This window comes from Diadema antillarum, unplaced genomic scaffold (assembly GCF_040938485.1).
Source record: "Diadema antillarum isolate AM-2024a unplaced genomic scaffold, OU_Dant_1.0 seq00000567_RagTag, whole genome shotgun sequence".
In the NCBI taxonomy this organism is placed as follows: domain Eukaryota; kingdom Metazoa; phylum Echinodermata; class Echinoidea; order Diadematoida; family Diadematidae; genus Diadema; species Diadema antillarum.
Window position 1 is genome coordinate 1,205,043 of NW_027271506.1, and position 17,252 is coordinate 1,222,294.

Below are 17,252 nucleotides of genomic sequence, written 5' to 3' on the forward strand. Positions count from 1 at the left end.
TTGTTAGTGGACACACCTTTTTCACTTTTGGATTAACAAAACTTTTATTTAAAAATGTTCCGCTTAACGAACGTTTAGAATTCCTATCATTTTCTGACTAACGAACCGTGGTAATAAGAATCATATTTCATTGCCGGATTAACAAACCTTATTAATAACAAACCTTTTGAATAACGCCAAAATGTTCGTAATAACAAACCCCATTTCATTTCCGAACTAACAGACATGTAGGTGCATCAGAATTTGTGTGTTTTGTAATAAAGTACCTTCGGAACAATAAAACGAACCTTATTCAATGTCAGATTACTGTATTACAATAATGCAAGTCCCCCTCGGAAACTGTGCGTGACACACGGAGCATACACACAGTGATGTAAAGCGTTCGCCCATGCAGAGACGCTATAAAAATGCTTGTTCCGCTACGTATTTTTGGAAGCGATCCGCATTTCGTTATAACGGAGCACATTTCTTTTGTTTTTCTTTGTCAGTGGTGCTCAGAAAAGACTTCGTTATAACAAAAATTTCGCTATAACCGTGTTTGTTATAAGGGAATGTCGTACCATAGACTTTAACGGCGATAATTTTGGGACCAGAAGTTTTACTTCGTTATAACGAAATTTCGTCATTACCGTGTTCGTTGTAACGGGAGTGCACTGTACAATTTTGCATCCATGCACGCTATGAAGAATAGTGTAAGTTACATGCTACTGGGCTCCATGTCCCATGCCTTCACCACGCCTTCTTCAGGAAACAAGGGTAAGATGAGTTGAACCTGGCCAGGACTGCTCAAGCCTCAGGTCACCTGTAACCTTCACGACAAAACAGCGAGCTGGGCTTGCCGCATTCATCTTGGCAGGTGGAGCTATCATCAGACCTGCCTCCTCCTTGGCTATTGTCATGGCAATCAGTGTGTGACGTGTGCATCTCAACGTTGTCTTCTGACAAACGATCCAGTCTTGTTTGTGTGGACTCCTGCAACTTCTCCTGCGTGTGCCCCGTCTCCATCGGTCCTTTAGTTTCTCGTGCACCCCCCTTCCCTCCTCCTTTGCCCACATCCTCCTGGTATTGTCGCTGTCCTTTCCTCCTCTTCTTGGCTCGTCGCTGCAAGGACCATGCCCACTGCAGGTCGCTCTCCCACAGGTCCCTCTCAGCTGGGTTGATGTGGATGGCCCGGCTAAACGACTTAATAGCCTGACAGAGGGAGAGAGAGACAGATATTCAAAGGTCAGGTTGTGGGCACTCAGATATTAATATCTAAGGTCAATTTACGTACAACTAGGCCACAGAGTAGCACAACGAAAATCAGAAATAAGCCAAATACCAGAAGATGATTTTACTACCAGTAATACAACATGGTTAAATGCTCATCAAATTTGTGTGAATTGCTATCCTTGAATTCCTTGTAGGTATCTGTTTTAAGATGCTGGGTAATGTAGGTTAGATAGAAACATATAGGCATTACAACATACAACTTGTACCTTGTATTTTGCAAGTGGCAATCAGCAATGTAAATGCATATGAACATAGCACCTTCATCAATCGTACTAACACTGATGAGATGCTATTTGCAGACACTATGTGAGATAAGCTCTCCACAGATTTCAAGTTCATACTACCTGATTATGTGGAAAGACAATAACATCACTCCTTTAATTTCATTTCATTTTCTTTAAATGCTGAAATCTTGCTGACACTTTGAGACGAGTGAACCAATTTCATTCATTTGGGTAAATATCACATTGGGAAAGTTAATTACATGCTAACCATATATTCTCCATCAACAATCAGTTAAAACTGAAAAGCATTTCTGTCCAAGCTCTGCTGAAATACATTGAGAACGAGTTGACAATTTATCCTCAACAAAGTATGAGACACTCATGCACTTCAGAGACTCCAACTCTCCCGTTTTCAACGGGAGATCTCCCGCCGACAACCCATTTTTGCAAAATCCCCCGTTCTCCTGCTTGAGATTTAATTTCTCCCGCCCTGGCTCTGTGTCTCCCGTAGGAAAGGATTTCTTACTTATTGCTATCGTATGTTGAAAAAATAAGTCTTAGATAACACCAGAGACCATCCAGAACCCTAGGAACTTCGCGCTTCGCACACATCAACTTGGAGTCTCCCGTTTGCAAGGGGTTTCAGGTGGGAGAATCTCCAGATCAGAAGGTGCTTTGGGTTGGAGTCTCTGGCACTTTGATGTATCCTAAAAATCATTCACAGCATGCAAGGTGGTGAAGGTGATGCAGTTACCATGGTGATTTCTCCAAGGCCCAGTTGGGCCCTGCCTAGAGTCTGGTGAGCGATCCACCACCGAGGGTTGGCAGTCGTGGCCTGGTGGGCTGCCTCCACCGCAGGGTACACCTCCTGAAGCTCCATCAAGACCTGTTGGACCAAGGTACGAAAAACGGTCAACGCAACTTGACTTTCCGCATAAACAGCCTTCCAGAATATATCTTTGATACTGACAGTCATTGCTCAGCACATCCACTGCAATGTTTTCTTTGCTGCTTGTTGCAAATGTCTGGAAATTAATTGTCAGTGAAGAGAGATTACCAGGTACCTTTAATAGTCTCATAATCATGTTATGTTATGCTCCCATGGTCTTGCTGCTGGAATAAGGCAATCTTTAATACACTCTAGTGGGCTATCTAATTTTAAGATGAGGTCAAGTTTCAGGGGATAACTTGAAGCTGATGAAAAGTTAAGTGATGTCAGGTGGCTGTGTGTAAGTGGCTGGGTACAGTAAAATAAAGGCTCAGGATCACTTTCTCTTCAAAGACAAGTGCTCTTGTCAAATGCTGTAGTCTGGGAATCTTCAAAATCTTTAGAAAAAAACCAACAACAAAATATGGAGTCAATTTTTCAGAAAAGGGCATGACATGCTTTGGCATTGAGACAGAGGCTTCACAAACAGATTCAGAGAACGTACAAACCTTCTCCTGCTTCTCTAAAGTATGCAATATAGTCAGCTTGAGTGTACATGGCATGCATGTTGGTATCATCTCCTCCTCCTTCTTCTTCTCCCCCTCCTCCTCCTCCTCCTCCTCCTCCTCCTCTTTCTTCTTCTTCTTTTCTATGCAATACATGTCTCTTTCATATACTATATGAAATGTACCTCTGGTCTGACTGGATACTATGATACCATCTAATTTCCTGTAGTAACAGCAAGGGATTTCCCATTCCTCAAGACTTGTAGCTTCACATCCCAATGACAATCAACTGTAATGCAAACTGATGCCAAAGGGCCACTACCAAAAAGCACTTTGAGTAGGTACATATAGCTTGTCACAAGTTATGTCTCCAACACTGTACATGCACCACTCCTATTTCTGATCTGCTAAAAACCTCTGCAATGTTTGCGAGTGTGAAAAAGGTCACATCTTTTTCAGAGCAGTGTCTTCAGCATGTCTTCTACACTTGATAAACATCATATCCCCATCACTGTCAACAAAGCTATCCTTTGTTGGAATAATAGTAATGCAGCAGTAAGGCACATGTATTTATGCTGGTAAAACATTTGTCTCAAATGCTTAGTATTTCAGACAAGAATTAGGCTAAATGAAGTCTATTAGTTATGCATCATTTATGTCTTAATTGGCAATTCCAAAAGCCATCCTGTCTTCACTTTAAACATAATGTAATTTCAGAGAGGCTTTCATGGATTGCACTAGAACTTGCTGTCTTCTATCCGGAATTTCGCACCATGCCAATATAAAGTGGCTTATCAACATTTTTCTCTCAGTCCCACCTGTGCCTTCATCTCGTTGAGTTCTGCACTGCCTGGAGTGAGCTGAAGCGCTTCATCCCACTTGCTAATAGCCTCCCAGTACCTGTGGGAAATACATCACCCCATCAATATGTGAGTGAAGAATGTGATGTGTGAACAAAGTGATACTTCTACATGCAAAGATACAAGATACACAACATAACAGATATAGACATGCATACAGACTGTGGTGCATTAAATACACGCACCAAAACATTCTCATTACCGGTACACACATAATCTCTCTCATCAACACATCACAGACATTCACACGCACAACTACTTGAAATGTGACATATTCCTTCCAGCATCAGATATCTTTTTCACACAAAATAACGAAAATGCAGGAAATCTTTTCAAAAGAGCACAAATAAAGTTCCATCACAGCCAATCGAAGGCATACAGGGGATTTTGACGGTGTGCATATGGCCGCCACAGCCCTAGTTCTCTCACGATGCCAAGTAGTTGTTATCCACTTATTAGTTGTCCACACATATTGTCTGTTTATGACAGCATGGTTACCTCCCTCCCCCCCCCCCCCCCCCACCAGCAATTTGGAGGGACAGTGCCGCCATCCTTCCTAAAATCAAGACCCACAGGAAATCCCCACTGAACATATTCTAGATTCTGCTACGAGGAACATGCTAGAAAATATACTAAAGAGCATGTGCAGCTCATTCAAATTAAATCTTTCTGTAGCAGTTCAGTATAAGAATATCTGTCAATTGACAAGCCCTCACTCTAGGCTCAAGTACATCCTAGAGTTGTACAAGTCGGCCCCATATAAATGTATTCTAGGTTTACCAATTGGGATTACCTTCCTGCCTCAGCCAGTGTTTCTCCCTCGGTCCTTAGTCGATTGCTCTTACTGGCCCCATCTTCCAGAAGGAAAATCTTCCTCCGCTTGCTGAATGCATCCCACTGGTTGCCATGGACACCAGCATCCTCATCTGCAGAATCATCACCTCCTGTCACATCTTCAAACTTGGCTGATGATTTCTTGGACACCCTCTCTCCAACTTTGCGCTTCCAACCAAAACTTGTCATCTGCAGACCATGTCATGAAGAAACGAGAACATAGAGAAAGCACAGAAATGAAATATGCTATTAACTAATTGCATAATTTTATAAACATTGGGAAAGGGGGCTGATGTTATGCTCTCAGACAATAATGTGCTCCTGCAACAAAATCAACAAATTGTGGGCTGATGGAGGGATGGACAGACAGACAAGAAGTAAATGCAACACTATACCTCTAGGCCTTGTGGGACAGACACATGCCTGAACACTACTAGAATGAGCTGGCATATATTGTACATGCCTTAAAACTGCAGCAAGTCCTGAAAAGTAATGAAGTAGATGACACCCACATACCCCCTGCAAATACCGTATGCAAGACTTTCGAGTTAAGGCCACCGCACACTACACAATCAGACTGGTCTTAAAGTCTTAAGCCAAGCTGGGTCTTAAGACCAGTCGTATGACCGGACACCGCACACTATACGACCGAACCTTACGAGTGTGTGCGCTTGCATTTTACTGCATTGTGAATGGCTGAAAGCCTACGACCGGTCGTAGAAATTCAACATGTCAAATCTCTACGACTGGCGCTAAGACCCAGTCGTACGACTAGAAAATGGCAAGACTGTGACGTCACACTTCTAGTCTTCAGGTCTTAAGACCGGTGAATTGGGGCAAAATTGTGTAGTGTGCGGCAGGCTTTTAGGAGCACCTACAATTACTTTATTACATTGATCACTGTACCCTCCTTCTCCTCCTTCATTCTTTTTGTTGGTCCTAAGAGCACAAGTGTTAAATTTCAAAACATACTGTAGTCAATCTCAGCTTTCTATCGTCAAGTGAATTTCACAAACATGCATAAATAAGATCTTTGTTTCAAACTTCATTTCACACTTAATACTGAAGTTACAGTTACAGTTACAGTGTTAGAATTGTAGATTTTCTTTGAAACCTGTACTGCCATTATGATATTATGTCCAACAATATATACATGTAAGCTACAGTTCCATACATTAAACTTTGATACAGTGTAAACAAAAATCTGAACAATTTACAAACAAAGCATACTCCAGCAAAGGCATGATTAATTTACTTTTCATGAATCTTCTCTGATGAATGTATCATGGGTTACGGTGAGAAGTGTCTGTGGAATAATACCCAATAATGCACTTTGCACTATGTACAGTGTATTGGGATTCTACAGTGTATGTTTGTATAAAATACAACACTGTATGTTGACTGGCAGGCAGACAAGCATGAGTTTAACCATGAGAGCAACAGCTCGAAGAGTAGACTGCAATCCACTTTTGAGATGGGTTTCCAGTATCACGGGGAATCAGCATACTGTAGAAGGCAGAAAATTGTCCCTCAGTTGCGAACAACACATATTGCGCAATATTCCAAGACCACTGAGTGAGATACTGCAATGTACGGTGGACTGTACATCATCGTTTGTCAATACCATTCCTGCGTGTGTGTGTCTGTGTGTGTCTCTTCCTCTCCTCTTTCCCTCTCCTTTCACACACACACACACACACACACACACATCTAAAATCCATACACACACTGATAATCATACACAAATGTGGGGATTCCCAGAGCTGATCTCTGGGTGCTGTACCCAAACCTTATTGACTCTCCAGCCATTTCACCTCACACGGTCACAGCAAACGGTTATTGTGCAACTGTCACAGAATCACAGTCCAGGGTACCAATCGTAGCAAGGCGAGTAGATAGACACACAGAATTCTTCTCTGCCTTCTCTACCCAGCTAGAGTGTGTGATGAGTCAAGTTTTGTCTACACTATAGCAGTAAGAGTGCAAGAATTGGTCTCCTCACCACCTTATACCACAAGAGGTAAGCACAAGTATTCACAACAAATGTTTGTTGTGATCCCAACTTCATTTCCAGTCTGCAACCTGCTGTCCACCATTTCAAGATCCTAGAAGTAAACTGTTGGTAGCAGCAAATTTTTCTCAGGGATAAGTCTATCCTCCTTTACTGCTCATTTGCAGGATTACTCCAACATCACATAATTTCGACAATTTTCCTGGTAAATTTGTAAAAGTATGGCACTGGATTTCAAACAGGCAGAACAAACGAACAAAAGCAACATATATAGAGAGAAAACACAATAAACAGATACTGATCCATACACAAACAATTGAATAAAAACACAAACTTTTGTCTCCAAGCAGACATGAATTCACAGAGGAAGAGGCATTTAAGGTACTTTGTGGCCACTGATATAGGGCCCTGTTTTATGAAGAGTTACTGTAGCATTGATTATAAAGTTGATTTCTATGGTAAATCTATGGCAGCCTGTGTGGCAAGGAAATTTAAAATTGATTATATCTTTTGATAAAAATGGGGCCTAGGACTGTCACATGACACTGTCCGGCCACCACCTGTAGCAGATGCTACTGATGGGCAGATCAAGCCCACGAAGTGTACAGTAGAATTATTTTAAGTGGCTAAAAGGCAGCTCTGAGAACTGCAACAGCATTTGGGTTGCTCTACCATTTCAATCACTTTTTGGCACCATTAAAGCACATTGTGAATATCTATCTAGCTCAAGCAGTATGTATACAATTTAGTTAGGTTTTAGAAATCAAGCTTTATTACCTGTGAGTGCTGTAGCAACAACACCAGATAAGATCTACAATGATGTATGACACAGCATGTGCACGATCTGATGTACACTTAATGGGGGGGGGGGGGGGGGGGGGGAGGTCTTCCACTGAAGATTCAACTTGGAAGGCAGTTTTCCTCCAAAGGTTTGATAATCCGAAAAGAAAAAGAAAGAGCATACTGTAACACAAGCTTCAAAATTGCATTAAAATGTAGTAACCTTATTTCACACTCAGATTAACAAACCTTTAGAATAATGAACCTTATTTCCTATTTGGATAGTTATCAAACATTTCAAAACTTGTACGATTTAATTTTCAGATTAACAAACCTTGAGAACAACAAAATGTAAACAGGCAATTTTTGTTGATCACTTTGAAATAAATTGATCACATAGAAAATATCTACAGCATTGCTTGCAACAAAGATATTATGTTTCATATGCAATAATACATTTAACTTCAAACATGACTTGTAATGTATGGGATTTTGATTGACAGGGCTGCATACACTTTTTTGATAACATGCAAAGGGGCAGAGTCCTTGATGTATAGTACTGTACGAGCTGAAATTTTCGCTGTGGTTTTATTTTCGCGAATTTCGCGAATCGCCTTTGAATCGCGTTCAGTTAGACCCTCGCTACCCTGAAATTAACAACATGTGAAAACGTCCGCCAAGTAGCAATTCGCGAAAATATCTGTACGCGAAAATTTCAGCTCGTACAGTACGTATAAATGCCCTTCCTTAGTCTGAGTAGTCATGATGGTAACATACCTAACCTATTAAAATTGCTATCACCTAATCATTAAATTGCCTATTTTATAAAAAGTCTGTAAAACACAAGAAAACTTACAGCAGTAAAGTGTAGACACGTATACTTTTGTAGCAGTTAACACAGAAAGCTACCAGGTATTTGATAAAAGTTCTGTCATTGTCACTGGAAACAGTGTACATACAATATTAAGATATTGGCTGTTTTCCTGATTTTTGCACTGATCTCTAGTATGTGTGTGTGTGGGACAGAAGAGTTACAGGATTCATTGTCTAAAGACTCAGCTACAGTAGAAAAGAGATTAATGCAAATTAAAAGGACAAAAATACAACTGAAATCCCCCTCTCACCAGTTTGTCATAACATCGTAAGGTATAACATTTTGCTTTCAAGGAAAACAAAACCATAATACACGTGTATATATATGTGAATTGTGTGAAAGCAGCAGCATTAATAGAACACAATATCATTGATAGTTTTATGGAGAATCCCACGATCAATTAAAAAAGCATGTGCAATTATCAATGTTTTAGTGTGTTGTCAACACTCAATTTGGACTAAGGTAGGCATACTACAGTTCATGATATCATGTCAGTATACAGTAAATATAACGAAAATAAAAAGCGAAATCCGCAAAATTTCATTTTTCATAAAAAGATACCTTTTTCATAGGTGTGATACTAACATGATATGCTAAGGGTAATATGATTCCTCCTGCTTTCTGAAAGAGGTTTAGTCAAGTGTTCTTCCACTGTGCTGGGAAAGCAATTGAAGTAGAGTGTATGTTTAATCTAATATTTTCCATTGTTGTCCATAATGACACCATGAACTGCACTAGTTTTCATATCCAGCAGCAAAATCTTGGACACTTTTGAATTGATCGTCCAATTTTCCTCAAACTTTATCTGATGCTTTCTACTAGTATTGATACTTTCACTCTACCCACATTAACATTTGGGGGTAAGGGTTCCTAAACAAATTATCAAACCATTTTCGTCCTCCTCTTGAGCTAATTCAGAAATGAACACATGGCAACCTTCCATTTCTACACAACACTTAATTGACACAGTCATAGAATAATTTTTATGTCAATAGCTCTATTGGTACTGCTAGGGGAAGCTTGCTAGGAGGACTTTAAAAAAAAAAAGACAATTATTTTGTTAGCAGGTTTTTCACTCTATCAGGCTACAAACACCCTCAAAGTATAAGGAGTTGGGACATGACAAATTACCCAGTTCACATGAAAGAGGAGTTCTTTATAGCAAGGTTGCACCAGAAAATGGTTCACCTTATTTACAATGTTATGACACACTGTTGAGATGGGGACTCATTTTTGGTGTCCTGTTTCCTACACTTCATGATATGCCCAGTATTGTGCATGTAGCTGGGACTGGTTGCATGCTACAATAACTCCACTTATGATGGACCCTAGAGTCAATTACTAGTACTGATCATCTTCTTCTTTGCAGAGAGTAAACAATGGCCGAGAACCAAATGGATGCTGATGGTGCAAAAGCAGCCCCCGAAACAGAGAGCCTGAAGTGTCCTCTATGTCTTGCAGTATTCCGCAATGCCACCCTACTGACCTGTGGACATACCTTCTGCAAGCCGTGCCTCATGAAGTGGGACAGGACCCGTGAGGATCAGGACCACATGGTGTGTCCTGTCTGCAGGGAGATCACCCCGTTCCACAATGGGAAGCGAGTGGATGGCTTGCCGCCCAATGTATCCCTCAACGCCCTGGTCGATGAGCTCACTTGCAGCGGGAGAGGAGTGACAGCCATCCTGGAGTCTCAACAAATGTGTACTTCCTGCAAGGAAGGGCAAGGGGCAATCTCATTCTGCTTCACTTGCGATGTCTACATGTGCACCGTATGCACCCAAAGCCACAAGCAGATGCAGGCTTTATTTGCCGGGCATAATGTTGTTGACATGAAAGACATAGAGGAGGGAAGGGTCCATGTTCACACAGCATTCGATAGGTGTTCTGAGCAGCATCAGCGTGCACCGAAGGACTTGTTCTGCAAGGATTGCACAGTCCACGTATGTCTGAAGTGTGTGGTGCTCTCTCACCGTGACCATGCAATAGAAAGCCAAGATGAGTTTGAGGCAAAGATACAAGAAAAGGTTCAGTACCTCACACAGTGCTGTGAGTCACAGAAAGCAAACATTGAGAAGAACATTTGCCAGAATGAGCTGGAGAGGCAAGAGGTACACTGCGTCATGAAGAAGCTGAAACGCAGCATCAAGGATTGCCATGATGTCAAAGCCAGACAAATGAAAAACAATGAGCTAGCCTTGCTGGACAAGGTTAACACATTGCAAACTGAATTGTACGGTAAACTTGATGGTCTAAAGGCAGTTCACAGGCAGCAAATAAAACAAATGGGCTGCATGCTGGAGCTAGTACAGCACAGCAGACTTGGGGAGCTTGAGAAGGATAGTCTGGTTGCCCACAAACAAGTCTGTACAGACCTGAAGAACTACCTGGCACGGCCAGTTGACAAGAACTCTGCCACACGCATCAGGGACACAGCGCAGAAAATGACATTTCACCCTGCAGAGAGGGAGCTTCTGGCAATAGGTCAATTGGAAATCAACAGAAACAATGCCCTCACCACAGATCCCTTATTCCTGGGGGTTGACAAGACTTTGACAATCCTACAGCAGGTGGAGCTCCCTCAGTGGATGTATGGCATGACAGCCTTGTCAACAGAAAGGGTTGCAATAGGGTACGGCTGGTATCGCCATGGCTCTGATGCATTTAGTCTTTCAGGAGAAAGAGAAGAACATCTTGGAGCTGAAGTTGGACCAGTGTGGGACATTGCTAGTCTAGGTGACAGAAAATCAGTGTTTTCTCACAGTAAAGGGGAAATTAAAGTCTATCATCACAATAAACAGCTGGTACAGTCCCTTCTTACGAAGAAGGTAGATTACTACTTCAAGCTGTGCACAGATGCAAAACACATCTACTCTGTCAATGGCACCAATAAGATCCAAAAGATTTCCAGCAGCCGAAACAGGTCCAACAACACTACTAGAGCTCTAGTTCCACTTCTGCGAATGAGCAGTATATCAACAGGACTCACCAATCCACGGCAGATCTGCATCATTGGGAAGAGTGGCATGATTATCACCAGCAATGACGAGAGTTCACCACATATGATCACCATATTCGACTCAGAGGGGAATGAGACATGCAGCCTTGAACGCACTGATCTCTACGAATACCTGTACGCTGCCGTGGATTCTGAAGACAGAGTGTTCATAGCCCGGGTCACATCAACAAGCCTGGCCCTATCAGCCTACAGTCTTGAAGACCAGAAACTCGTGAAGGAGACAAGGTTCAAGGAGTTAAAGCTGCCAGACCTCTACCCTTGGTGGTGCTACATGACTTGCCTCTCACCACATCTGCTGGCCTTTGCCAGTAACAAGCAACTATACTTCATAAAACTCCCCACCTAGCTAAACAAAACATCCTTGAAGGGGAGTGAAACCGGAGTGAAGCTTGCCACTGCAATTGTAGTGTACATGTTGACTGAGTAAATGCAACGATATTTCGATAGTAGAACACATTTATAAGTGAAAGTTTGAGGAAAATCTGACAATCCATTCAAAATTTATAAATTTTTGAAGTTCTGGTGACAAGACTGCTGGATCAGAAGACAAACATGACGTCACATATACGTATGCACTACTATAAAAGAAAATACTGTAAAAGTGGATATTTTCGCGTGACTAATTTTTTGCGCTCGGCTGGATAAGAAGAGTTTCGCGTGCTTTTAATTCCGCAGCATCAAGACATCAACCACAGAAACATATATGGCAAGCAAAAATATTCGGGTGCTTTTATTTTCGCGTTAGTTTCTGACTGCGCAAAATGCACGAAAATTTCAACACCGCGAAAATTTTCACTTTCACAGTACACAGAAAATTTCACAAAATATCACTTCATACGAAAAGTACATATTTCATGGACTTGTTACTAACATATTCTGTAAGTAAAAGTTAATATTATTCCCTGAAATTCTGGGAGAGGTAAGCCTAATGCTCTTTCAATTTGCTAGAAAAATTGAAAATATGTTGAATTTTCTTTATATTTTATACTGTAGTGCATATGTGATGTCAAGATCTGTTCAAGTCTTCTGGGTGGCTTGCTTCAAACTGAAACTTGCACTGTAGAAGGTGAAAGTCTGGGCAACACATAAAGACCTGATATGTGATGTGCGCCCAGGACCACTCCCACGTTACTTATTATACAAGTTACACTTGTAATGAAGTCTAGTCAGGTAGTCCCACTTTAATCTTTTCTACTCAGTCTAAGGCTATCCATGCACCCCCCCCCCCTCCCCCCTATTTCAGGGTTTGGGGATGGAGGCTGGAGAAAAATGTACGCCTATCACAAGTTTTTGGAAGGGAAGCTAAACAAAGTTACGGTACCCTCTAAATGAAGGAAAAGTGCTGTGGTGAAGAATGTCTGCAATGTCAGTACCTGTGTGTGGACAGGAACATATTTAGGGACTTTCTCATGCTGAATAAACATACCACTATAGATGTACTTCCTGCAGCACTTTCCTTCACTCAAGGTCCAGGTTGAGATTTCTACAGATGGACATGTCTGGTAAAAAAAAAGAGAGATACTGAAACAAGTCATGTGCGAAATGATATTTATTTGGGAGAGAACTTATATCGAGACATTAATCACTTCTTAAAAATCAAGTATTGTAAGACATATTACATATCATTTTTGCACCTACACGCTGTACCATGATAGCATAGTGTTTTGTACAGCATGGGTGCAGGCAGTGATGTACAGCATTGTATCATCATAGCTTTGTCCAACATAAAAGGGAATCCTCTGACCGAGGTTTTTTTTTCTCGAAATTTCAGCTTTTCCGTGCATTGTACAATTGTACATGTATTCGTAATTCATTTTATTAGCACTAGTACCAAATGTAAACTTGATATCATCAATATCATTTAGAAAATGGATTGACTTTCTCATGTCCTATTCCCCCTTATAGTTCTGTCATACCACTCTACACTAGCCTATCCTCGTTAGCTGATACACGCATGGGAGCATGCATGCACATTTGGTAAGTGGTGGGAGTAGAATCTAAAGGCTGTATCTCACAAACGGAGACGTCTCCGCAACGTCCCCAACTTATCAGTTGCAGCAGTCGCGGAGACGTCGCCAACATAAAAATGGCTTGCAGTCTCACCAAGGAGACATCTCTGAGACGAGTTATGGCAGGTGTCAAAAAATTTCAAATATGAGGGAGCGGTTGCAGGATCACCTGACTTGATCTGGGCAAGATGTCAGCACACAGATGGGTCACATGGTTTCTAAAGTAGGCCAAACAGTGTCAAATAGAGTCGCGGAGACATCTCTGCGACCTCTCACCAGCTTTTCTGGTCTCCAGAAGGTCTCGGCGACGTCTCTGAGACATCTCAGAGACATAGCGGAGACATCACGGAGACGTCTCAGCATGCAGTCACGGATATAATTAGTCTCTGCGACGTCTCCGCGACTGATGGAGATGTCTCAGAGATGTTGCAGAGACTTCACGAAAAATCGAACATGTTCAAATTTCTTGCGACTCCTTGGAGACTCTGTAATTTTCAGGAGACGTCGCAGGGACATCGCGGAGATGTTTCTGCAACTAGCGACATCTGGAATCGCAAACTAGTCGCAAACTAGTTTCAAGCCCGGTGAGATACCCCCTTAAAAGGACCCCCTTCAAGGAATTTTTTTTTTCTCCTAGAGCTAAGCCCCTAAAATTAAAAAAAAACAACAAATGGGAAGGCGCATGCAGTACAGACAACCGCCTGAGTGTGGGGGGGGGGGGGGCATACCATGGCCATGGGATGGCACAAGGAGTGGAGCTAACATTACAATATGTGACCCGCTACAACAAAAGGATCCGAAAGTCGGGGGAGGACAATTTTCTGAAAATGACATTTCCAACTCTTCCTCTTTAATTTCATATACACCATGACTCACTCAGTTGCAGAGTTATCGATGATTTTATTAGCACATGTCCAGTGGTTTAGTGAATTAGCGTTTCGAGAAAACCCACTTCAAAGTTTTCCTTCCGACACTATCATTATCATGGGGAAACAAGATATAGTTTTCCCCTCTTGACAATAAAAGGTATGAGCCTAGCAATCACTGCAATGTTCATTCAAGCTTAGCGCCAGCGGTCTACGCATGACCAATCAGTAACCAGGATGCCACGCACTGACCAATAAGATCATTCCCTCATTGGTAGGGCCGGAGTCTAGCTGCAGCGCTAAATCCAAATCTTCAGACATATTTCTGTTCCGCTGAAAGTCAGAAAATCACAGTAAAGAAAAACGCTTATTTCTTGCCTTTCCTTTCCTCATTTAGCTTCGAAATTTCAGCAGATGATAGATCATGAAGGAACAATGAATGTCTAACTAAATGGGTAAGATCTGTGAAAGGGGACAAGTTAAAGCAATTCTGCACATAGGTTGTATGTCTGCAGATTCGTGTTTTTCTAAGCTTTTATGCCATGGTCCATAACATTCAACGTGGCCACTTTGTCGATAATCTCATTTCCACAACTTTAGGCTGACCCATTATCCATCTTCTCTCTTCATATTCAAGATATGGTTCGCTGTGCAAGTTATGTGTTGAATATAAAGAGAGAAAAATGGACTGTCTAGGTTAGCCTTTGTGGGACTGACCATGCAAGTTATCAGACATGTGGGTTATGGACCATAATGTTACAAGAAACCCTAAGACACAAACTTGCATTCTTAAAGGCTAGCCTATTTTATCTATATTTTGCCACTTTTATTGACAGATCTCACCTATGGAAGCATTCAGTGAGACATTCATTGTTCCTTTTTTGAAACTGAAACCTAGAAAAAGTGCAATTTGTCATCATTGTCTTTTAATGTTAAAATTCTTGTGCCCCGTCATATCAATAATCATGCATGACAATCTCCTTCCATTAAGTGCAGCTTCATGCATGCTTGAACTTACAGAAGACTACGCACTGTCTATGAATGGGACTATACTTAGTAGTTAGCGTGTGACTTTAGCCAGACCAGACGCCATGCGAATACAGCGACTGGGCTGTGCATACTGTAAAAGTGGAAATTTTCGCGGTGTAGAAATTTTTCGTGCATTACGAGCAACCAGAAACTATCGCGAAAATAAAAGCACGCAAATATTTTTGCTAGCCATATGTTCCTGTGCGTGATGTCTTGATTCCGCAGAATTAAAAACGCGCAAAACTCTTCTTACCCGGCCAAGCGCTAAAAAATTTGTCGCGTGAAAATATCCACATTTTCAGTAGTTATGTGTGACTGAGACTGAGAGTGTGCAGCCGTGCTCCACCAGTCAAATACCACAAGTAGACACTGATACTAGTGCATTTACTTATTTAGAACCTACGTACAATAGCCCGACCAGACGCTGTCAATACGCTGTGCAAATACAGCCTGTCGCGCTCGCGCTACGTACAGCGACTGGGCTGTGTATAGTTAAAATCCTACAAGAGTACATAGAGTGCAAATGAACCAAAATAAAATTCCATCATTTTTTGCGTTACGTATATGAGCTGCATTTGTCAACATTTGTCGACATGAATCATGATTATGAATGTTTTTCTAGGTAAATTTATCCATGGAAAGAAGAAGAGTTCTTTCATTATCACAACCAATTGGCAATATTGTGCTCTTTAAACGGTTATGGGCAATTCCGCAGTTAGGTGGACATGACATGGCTAAAAGAAATGTGCCTCTTTATCTTACTCTTTAATCTAGGTATCAACTAATGCCATGGATGTTCACAAATCATTAAGGTCTTTCAAATTCAGTAGATTTTATCTTTCGTATTGATTGATTTCGCGAGATCTAAAACCATCATTTAAAATGTACATGTGGGACTGGGGATGCTGAAATTCACTTAAATGCAAATTACAGTGGGTTCCTTTGAATTTTTTTCCTCAAAGTTTTGCTAAAGGGTAAAAGATAAATACATCTAAATACTCCAGAAGTCATGTGACATTTTGTCAATTACAAAAGGGTGAAATGACCTGCGGAATTACTCCGGACAAATGTAACGTTACTAACCGTAACATTACTAACCATGCTTTTGGGGGTCTAGCTAAGAAATTATTGGTCGAACTGCTAAAAAACATTGTGTGAACATTTGTCATGATGCAATAATTGAAATTAATGCAACACTTTGTTTGAAGTGACTTGAATTTTTGCACACTTTTTGTTACAAGACATTGATTTTTTTGTCATGTCCTTTTTTCGTAACGTTACTAACCAGCCCTTTTAGTTGCTATAGCAATGCTATTATTTATTGGATTGTATTCATTCTTTTCTGTATCATAAACCTGGGAATGATGAACATGTTTTTGACATAATTTTGGCTTGAAATGAATAAATGGTAATTTAGTAGTAAAAACAAATATCTAAATTTGTTCAAATGTAACGTTACTAACCGCGGAATTGCCCTTATGCAATTATGCCTCTATTCTATATAGCTGACAATTACACAATAGTAGATGTTCTGGAATATCTAGCCCTCCAAAGTTGGATTATTGTATAGAGGCCTTTTTTATACGCACTGTATGTATTATATTTACAGGACTCCAAATGCAACGCTGTCAATTTACAATGGTAACTGTAGACTGTAAGTGTTACTGTGTTAGTGAGTTGTCACAAAATTTTCCACAACCACCCTCCTGTGTAACTCAACTGCTTGTGTCACGACGATCTGTACCGAGGTTGATTCGAGAGTACAGTACCTGTCGACGTCGTGGTAGCAAACCCGTAGGCCTACTCGAGGTCGAATTTAGACACCAATTCTTTCCAGCTCAACACCGAGTACCCCGGTAAACGCCTAGCTTGACGGTCGGCGCGATGACTTCTACCGGACCCTGGACGGGTCCGTAGCCGGCGTAGGCGCTAGGCTCGGCCATCGCCAGCGGCAGCAGCCTCTGCTAGCTGGTGGTGTAGGTGGTGTAGTGCGTGTGATCATAGCAGTGCCGTAGTGCATGCTAGCTTGTAGAGTCGAGC

At 41.4% G+C, this 17,252-nt stretch overlaps 1 protein-coding gene across 1 annotated transcript; it reads right to left on the reverse strand.

The window, feature by feature from the left end:
* Window positions 1–798: 798 nt before the first annotated feature.
* LOC139735261 (tetratricopeptide repeat protein 33-like) lies at window positions 799–17,007 on the reverse strand. Its single transcript, XM_071646016.1, has 5 exons — window positions 16,982–17,007; window positions 4,584–4,813; window positions 3,749–3,830; window positions 2,251–2,382; window positions 799–1,191 (listed from the first exon to the last, which is right to left on the reverse strand). Exons 2-5 carry the CDS (start codon window positions 4,811–4,813, stop codon window positions 799–801), a joined length of 837 nt encoding a protein of 278 aa, XP_071502117.1. The 5' UTR covers window positions 16,982–17,007.
* Between the last annotated feature and the right edge of the window lie 245 nt (window positions 17,008–17,252).